The 8,878-nt window shown below is 48.0% G+C and overlaps 1 protein-coding gene across 1 annotated transcript in view; it reads left to right on the forward strand.

Annotated features, from left to right (window-relative positions):
* METTL25B (methyltransferase like 25B) overlaps nt 1-8,510 on the forward strand; it is a gene marked incomplete in the record, with an annotated part of 43,464 nt that extends 34,954 nt beyond the window's left edge. The window contains 2 exon segments of the mRNA XM_073632429.1: nt 421-605; nt 8,312-8,510. Of these exon segments, the coding sequence (XP_073488530.1) occupies nt 421-605; nt 8,312-8,445 (319 nt within the window).
* Nucleotides 8,511-8,878: the final 368 nt, after the last annotated feature.

An 8,878-nucleotide genomic window follows, 5' to 3' on the forward strand; every position in this document is an offset into this window, starting at 1 on the left:
CCCCCCTCTCTCTTCTCTCTCTCTCTCTCTTCTTCTCTCCCTCCCCCCTCTCTCTTCTCTCTCTCTCTTCTCTCCCTCCCCCCCTCTCTCTTCTCTCTCTTCTCTCCCTCCCCCCTCTCTCTTCTCTCTCTTCTCTCCCTCCCCCCCTCTCTCTTCTCTCTCTTCTCTCCCTCCCCCCTCTCTCTCTTCTCTCCCTCCCCTCTCTCTCTGTTCTCCTCTCTCTTCTCCCCCCCTCTCTGTTCTCCTCTCTCTTCTCCTCCCCCCTCTCTGTTCCCCTCTGTTCCTCGCTCTCCTCGCTCTATCTCTTTTCTGTCTCTCATTTCTCTTTTATACATACTTTTCATTCTCCGTCTCTCACATTCACATTCTTGAAACATTTCCTCACACATCATGCACACATCTTATTCATTTCTCTTTCAGGTATGCTATGCGAGGACTGGAACGCGTTGGGCTGAACCCCAATAGCCCCTTGGATGAGGCCTCGGTGGAACACATGTTGTCTCAGCAGCAGAACGTAGTGGTGTTCTTCAGCCTTGCTCTGCTGCTGGCTCCTCTGGTGGAGACTCTCATACTGCTGGACAGGATGATCTTCTTACAGGAGAAAGGTCAGTGTAGTGTCGGGAGCTATCCTAGCATATTAAGACCACATGTGCACGCTTCTTAAAGGATAAGTTCATTTTTCGAACATCTTAGTAGAACATGCAACATGTTCCAGCATCTGCACCTAATCCTCCCTTTTCTATGACAGTGGGTGGGCGAACTTCACCCTACACCCACTGTCACAAGTTAAAAAAAGAGCGTGGTCGTGCAGGGGCCATTAAGGCTGACAGCTTGTAGTTTATTGATCTTCCTTCTCTCAGGTAACTGCCTGCCTGTATTTACGGTAATGAGCGGACAGCTATCCTGAGAGTCTGCAAGAGCTGGACATTGCACCCGTGGTCTGCTGATCGGGGGTGCAATATTTTGTACCTATTAGGTGGCTGCAAACAGCAGAACTGTGTTCCCACAACCAACCCCTACTAATAGATCAATAAGGAATAATTACTGTTGTGCCACCCCCCCCTTATTTATACAGCAAAAAGATATTCATAATAATAATCAACATCCAGTGCATAGACGTGAATCGTAGCTTCCATTCAGTGCTGCTCTTTACAGATGTGTGGGGTTGCTGTTCATTCTTAATGCACCCCCACGCATCTAAAAAACACAGTGCATTTGCAGATGTGGAAACCGCTGTAAAATCGCATGGCGCAAAAGCACCATGCGATTTCCTGGCGTCTGCGTTTCAAAAATGGTGCAGAATTTTTTTTTTCCTGCATTAAATGCAGGCACATTAGCCCATTCAAATGAATGAGCTGTTGTGCCCGAGCAAACATGGCTTGCAGAGCTGCAATAGTGTGAACCCTAGCCTAAGAGCTCTTTCACACTTGAGCTTGGATGGGGGGGTAATTAAAATATATATATATATATATATATATATATATATATATATATATATATATATATATATCGGTTTAACAGGACAGGTTCCACTCAGAACAGGCCTCGCATGGTCGGCCAAAGAAGTTGAGTGCATGTGCTCATTGCTGCAGAGGTTGAAGGGGTGGGGGGGGGGTCAGCCTGTCAGTGCTCAGACCATACGCCGCACACTGCATCAAATTGGTCTGCATGGCTGTCGTCCCAAAAGGAAGCCTCTTCTAAAGATGATGCACAAGAAAACCTGCAAACAGTTTGCTGATGACAAGCAGATTAAGGACATGGATTACTGGAACCATGTCCTGTGGTCTGATGAGACCAAGATAAACTTATTTGGTTCAGATGGTGACAAGCGTGTGTGGCGGCAACCAGGTGAGGAGGACAAAGGACAAGTGTGTCTTGTCTACAGTCAAGCATGGTGGTGGGAGTGTCATGGGTCTGGGGCTGCATGAGTGCTGCCGGCACTGGGGAGATACAGATCATTGAGGGAACCATGAATACCAACATGTAGTGTGACATTCTGAAGCAGAGCATGATCCCCTCCCTTCATAGACTGGGCCACAGGGCAGTATTCCAAGATAACGACCCCAAACACACCTCCAAGATGACCACTGCCTTGCTAAAGAAGCTGGGGGTAAAGGTGATGGACTGGGCCAAGCATGTCTCCAGACCTAAACCCTATTGATCATCTGTGGGACATCCTCAAACGGAAGGTGGAGGGAGCGCAAGATCTCTAAAATCCACCAGCTCTGTGATGTCATCGTGGAGGAGGGGAAGAGGACTCCAGTGACAACCTGTGAAGCTCTGGTGACCTCCATGCCCAAGAGGGTTAAAGCAGTGCTGGAAAATAATGGTGGCCACACAAAATATTGACACTTTGGGCCCAATTTGGACATTTTCACTTAGGGGTGTACTCACTTTTGTTGCCAGCGGTTTAGACATTAATGGCTGTGTGTTGAGTTATTTTGAGGGGGACAGCAAATTTACACTGTTATACAAGCTGTACACTCACTACTTTACATTGTAGACAAGTGTCATTTCTTCAGTGTTGTCACATGGTTGTCACATTTTATATCTTCCAGGTAAGATGTGAGGGGGGGGGGGGGGGCTGGAAAGTTAAACTCTCAAACGTTTCTGAAGAAGTAAGTTTAGGTCAATGCAATACAAAGTCATGGGATCCGCTGTGAAAATGATCGGTTTCGGTAAATTCCAAAGCCAGAGAAATTGTCAAACTCCTCAGTATTATACAATAATCCCGGATGGGTTAGACTGGTTTTTTTTAACCTTTTTCATGACTGAGAGTTTTTTGTAGGGCTCATTTACACTTGCTTCAGCTTTACACACAATAGGGTTAGGGTTTTTCCCTGGAAGAACAAGGTTAGGACTCAGGGATTGGAATAGGGACCATCCCCAAAAGTCAAAGGTCAGCAGGCGTGTCCCCCCAGAGGTCAAAGGTCAAGAGGGTGTGGCTGACCCCACCCCCACCAAAGTGTTCCGCCTACCCCAACTAAGTCGGGGCATTTTTTTTTATGCCTCTGCGGGACAGGTGAGGGTTTATTAAAAGTCAGCAGCTACACTTTTTGTTGCTGCTGACTTGTATTAAAACACAAAAACAACTGGAACTCAGCTTTAAGTAGCATTCTTACAGAAAGGGGCATTTTACATTTGAACTTATAAAGCCATATTGCAGTAACGAAGGGGTTAATGCATCATCTGCATACGATGATAGAGTTTCTTGAAGATGGCATAAATATATTCCACTCAGAACCAGGATGGATCTAATGCCTAAATTTACATCTCCTTAGCTAACGTTGTACTGGGACAACCAATTGTAGTGACTGCGTGATCAGGAAGGTCCAGCATTAAGATCCCATGAAAAGGCTTATTCCCATAGGCTAATAAGGGTTAAAATGGTCCATATGCAGCATTATTTAACCCCCTATCAGCCAGTGGGAGCTGACCCTTTAAACCATGAAATCAGTCCGACACAGAAGTACAGTTAAATCACACTCGTTTAATAATAAAAGTAAATAGAACAAACGGCGTCAAAACATAGCCAAAGTTCAGGAACCGGAATGGATAGTCAGACAAGCCAAACCGGAGCCGGAGATGAGCGTAGTAAAACAGCAAGCAGGATCTGGAGCCAGAAGGAATGTCAGCCAAGCAAGTCTTTAACAGGAATGCAGGAGAGTGTCTCTGTGATGTTGACCAAGGTGAAGGCAAAGTTCCTCCTGACTGGACGGCTTAAGTTGGAAGGACTGACGAGCAGGATATCATCAACAGCTGAGTAACTGTGGAGAGAGAGAGGAGCTGGCAATTAGCTGACAGCTGAGTGGCCAGCTCAGAGAAGAAAGGGCTGAGCCCAGCCCTGACAGGTAGTAAACCTTTGGGGGGAAAAAAAAAACCTGCAAGACAATAGCATAATGTGCTAGTATGCATCGGATTACTAGCACATTATGAAGTACTTGCCTTAGAACGAAGCTCCCGCAGCGTGCCCGGTCACCACTGACATGTTCCCTCTTCTACGATTGCAGACTCCGGCACTGTGAGTGGCCAGAGCCACAATGACTTTACTCCTGCGTGGGAGTCCTCTGTTCCGGTACCATCTACCGGACCTTCAGAGCGCATGCGCCGCTGACGTCAGCGGCTGCATGCAGGGTGAATATCTCCTAAACCGTACAAGTTTAAGAGATATTCATTTTACCTACAGGTAAGCCTTATTATAGGCTTTATGTAGGTAAAAATAACAAAGCAGGATTTTCAACCCACTTTAAGGGGATCTTAAAGAGGAAGTAAACTCTCCCACTCTGCTTCTTTTCATTTAGTCCATTATAATAAATTAATGATAAGTAATTATCAAACTATAGCCACTGTAATCCAGCCCAAATCGCATATTACTTACTGTTTAAAGAAACTTTAAAAAACTTGTTTCCAGGGGTAAGGTAGCGCCATCTTAAGTATTGTTTTCTGAGTCCACAGTAGAGTGTATTTCCACCCTTACATTGAGCACTTCCTGTACTGTTAACCAAGCCTCCTTCTCAATCCAATGTTTCTATGGCAACCCTGCTTCCCTGCTCATAGCTGACTTGTTTTATTTCATAGTATTAACTTGTGCTGATATCTAGTGTTTGCCTATGTCAGTCTTATCAGCTTCAGCTGATAAGACTGCAGTAATGCTGTCCGATGCCTTTTTTTCCACTCCATGTGATGTCACATGGGGAGTAGTAGGAAGCTCTGAGTGACTATGCAGTCTCGTGGGATTTCAGTGTTGTGCCTTAATAAGTCCTGATAATAGATAGACAAGTACACAGAGTGTGCCGTAAATCATGGGAGATATGGGCATGCTCAGTGACGTCATTCTAAAGAACAAAAAGGAATACAACAATACTATGCAAGTAAGGAGATTTCTACAAGCAGTGTTCATTAGGGTTTTTTATGCTGATTCACATGGGATAAAGTTGTGGGTGGAGAGTTTACAACCACTTTAATGTGGTTGAAAAGGCAGAAAGTTTCTTTTACCTTCCTGCATTATATGCAGGAAGGTAAAAAAAGAAAAAACCTTCTGCATGCAGCTCCCCCCAAATACATTCCTGATCTCGATTCAGCGATTGTGCACGAGAGCAGAGGCTCTCTTGGCTCTTTCCTCCCTCATTGGCTCCCACTGCTGTTAATCACAGCCAGGGAGCAGGAGGCGGAGCAGAGCTGTTCTCTGTGTGTCTTATGGACACATTGAGTGGGTCTCGGGTGCAAGCAGGCATGAGTGCCCCCATAGCAAGCTGCTTGCTATGGGAGCACTCAGCGGGGGGGGAGGAGCCAGGAGTGCTGGTGGGGGACCCGAGAGGAGGAGCATCAGGGCCGCTCTGTGCAAAACCATTACGCAGAGCAGGTAAGTATAACATGTTTGGTTTTTTAATAACCTTATACAATTACTGTAATGCTTGAGGGTTCCTGAACCTTTTCACACTGGCCCTGAGCCCCGTTATCCTGGACCGACTTCCCACGGGCCGCGCAGCTGTCTGTGGCCTAGCCATGCGGGGCTGCCTTGCGCATGCAGTCCCTGCCATTGGCTTTCACAGTGGTCACATGATTAGTAGCCCATTCTTCCAGCTCCCGATTTATAAATGGTGCCCAGGAGTTGTCGGTGATTGTGCAGTCGCAGTGTTAGGGGTGCGCCACTGAGCTTGCTCCCAGCACCGAACTGGGATATTTTGTTCTGTTTATATTGTAATTGCTATTGACTGAATAAAGCACCCCTGTTTTGTGAAAAAAAAAAAAAAAAACCCCATAAAATAGTATATATTTTCTGAAAGCAGAGACCGTGGAGAATAAAATGGTGGTAGCTCCATTTTTTTTTTTTTTTTACAATTTCTAACAGTTTATCAACCACAAACTTTCAGTAAAAAATGCACTAAAGTAAATTTTAGGTAACACAAACGCAATATATTACCCAACTTATTGGCAAAATGTAAAAATATTAGGTTGGGTTGAGTAAATGGATACCAAACATGCCATGGGGTTCCCGGGCCCACAGGTAGGACAGCGGAGGGGGCAATGTACAAGGCATGCATAGAAACGATTGGGCCATCCAAAAACGCTTCATTTCAGAGCCTCTCTGAAATGATGGGATATTCACCATTCAATTCTGGTCTCTAATTTCCTTTGTAGCCCTTCCCACATATTGGAGTCCACAGATCCCAAGTGCCTCTTATCACACTGGGTTGGGGGGGGGGGTGGGGTGTGGCGTTGTGTGAGGATACCATTGAGGTGATGCCAGAGAGACTGGGGCACATGGCATGGCATGTGTCAGGCACTCCAAAGAATTCTGCCAAATCATTATGGGCATCCCCCTGCTTAAGTAGTGGCAGCACTCGTCTGAGGAGGGGGGGGGGGGGTTGTTGCCTGAGACAAGTGCTGTCACTCAGAACATATTGTATATTCTGCTCCTTGTGAGCAGTGTGGTCAGACAGCGGTGTGGGGGGAGGGGAAGGAGAGTGCTGTCGGCCATGCTAACTCAACATCTTCAGCACTTGTGAGCAGCGTGGTCAGACAGCGGTGTGGGGGGAGGGGAAGGCGAGTGCTGTCGGCAATGCCAACTCAACATCTTCAGCACTTGTGAGCAGCGTGGTCAGACAGCGGTGTGGGGGGAGGGGAAGGAGAGTGCTGTCGGCCATGCTAACTCAACATCTTCAGCCCTTGTGAGCAGCGTGGTCAGACAGCGGTGTGGGGGGAGGGGAAGGCGAGTGCTGTCGGCCATGCTAACTCAACATCTTCAGCACTTGTGAGCAGCGTGGTCAGACAGCGGTGTGGGGGGAGGGGAAGGCGAGTGCTGTCGGCCATGCTAACTCAACATCTTCAGCACTTGTGAGCAGCGTGGTCAGACAGCGGTGTGGGGGGAGGGGAAGGCGAGTGCCGTCGGCCATGCCAACTCAACATCTTCAGCACTTGTGAGCAGCGTGGTCAGACAGCGGTGTGGGGGGAGGGGAAGGCGAGTGCTGTCGGCCATGCCAACTCAACATCTTCAGCACTTGTGAGCAGCGTGGTCAGACAGCGGTGTGGGGGGAGGGGAAGGCGAGTGCCGTCGGCCATGCCAACTCAACATCTTCAGCACTTGTGAGCAGCGTGGTCAGACAGCGGTGTGGGGGGAGGGGAAGGCGAGTGCTGTCGGCCATGCCAACTCAACATCTTCAGCACTTGTGAGCAGCGTGGTCAGACAGCGGTGTGGGGGGAGGGGAAGGCGAGTGCTGTCGGCCATGCTAACTCAACATCTTCAGCACTTGTGAGCAGCGTGGTCAGACAGCGGTGTGGGGGGAGGGGAAGGCGAGTGCTGTCGGCCATGCTAACTCAACATCTTCAGCACTTGTGAGCAGCGTGGTCAGACAGCGGTGTGGGGGGAGGGGAAGGCGAGTGCTGTCGGCCATGCCAACTCAACATCTTCAGCACTTGTGAGCAGCGTGGTCAGACAGCGGTGTGGGGGGAGGGGAAGGCGAGTGCCGTCGGCCATGCCAACTCAACATCTTCAGCACTTGTGAGCAGCGTGGTCAGACAGCGGTGTGGGGGGAGGGGAAGGCGAGTGCTGTCGGCCATGCTAACTCAACATCTTCAGCACTTGTGAGCAGCGTGGTCCGACAGCGGTGTGGGGGGAGGGGAAGGCGAGTGCCGTCGGCCATGCCAACTCAACATCTTCAGCACTTGTGAGCAGCGTGGTCAGACAGCGGTGTGGGGGGAGGGGAAGGCGAGTGCTGTCGGCCATGCTAACTCAACATCTTCAGCACTTGTGAGCAGCGTGGTCAGACAGCGGTGTGGGGGGAGGGGAAGGCGAGTGCCGTCGGCCATGCCAACTCAACATCTTCAGCACTTGTGAGCAGCGTGGTCAGACAGCGGTGTGGGGGGAGGGGAAGGCGAGTGCTGTCGGCCATGCTAACTCAACATCTTCAGCACTTGTGAGCAGCGTGGTCAGACAGCGGTGTGGGGGGAGGGGAAGGCGAGTGCTGTCGGCCATGCTAACTCAACATCTTCAGCACTTGTGAGCAGCGTGGTCAGACAGCGGTGTGGGGGGAGGGGACACACTGTCTACCACTTAAGCTCCGCCTTCACAGCACCAATCCAAATGGGACAAAAAGGAATGCAGTCCTGGAGGACTGGGGGAAACTTTGAGAATTATGGTGAGACTTCTTCTTTGGATGGGCATTCTGACTTCATCACAACTGAAGCATTTCCTGGATAAAAGTTCAGTGATCGATTTTGTATTTATTATTATTTTTATCATTTATTTATTGTATTACTTTTTTTCTTTTTTTTTTTTCTCCTCAATAATAAATTTGTGTTTTGATGGCAGGATTTCAGTGTGAAGTGATCCCGCTGTTTAAGCCGCAGTTCTCTCCGAGGAATCTGGTTCTGGTGGCTGCGAAGGACGTTTCAGATTTAGGTGATCTTCTGGAGGAGATGACAGCGAGCGACTCAGCCATGTAACATCACACAATTTTATTATTATTTCAATATTTTATTTATTCCCGAATAAAGGGGTTGTCCTGAAACCAGTCTTGTGTATGGAATGTATTAGAGACTAAATACTAAATATAACATACAAATTGTAACATATAACATTTATTTTCTGTTTTTGGAAGTGTCGGTGACGTTTGTGCCTGAAAACAGTATATTTCATACACTTTCATGTGAGAACCAAATTTGATTCTGTCAGAAATCCAGAGCTGTCCTGTTCACATTCTCTAAGTTTTCTTAAAGGAGTTTAACCCCTTCAATACCGGGCACTTTCACCCCCTTCCTGCCCAGGCCAATTTTCAGCTTTCAGCGCTATCACATTTTGAATGACAATTGCGCGGTCATGTAACACTGTACCCAAACAAAATTTTTATAATCCCCCCCCCCACACAAATAGAGCTTT

This window comes from Aquarana catesbeiana, linkage group LG05 (genome assembly GCF_042186555.1).
Source record: "Aquarana catesbeiana isolate 2022-GZ linkage group LG05, ASM4218655v1, whole genome shotgun sequence".
NCBI classification, from domain to species: Eukaryota; Metazoa; Chordata; class Amphibia; order Anura; family Ranidae; genus Aquarana; species Aquarana catesbeiana.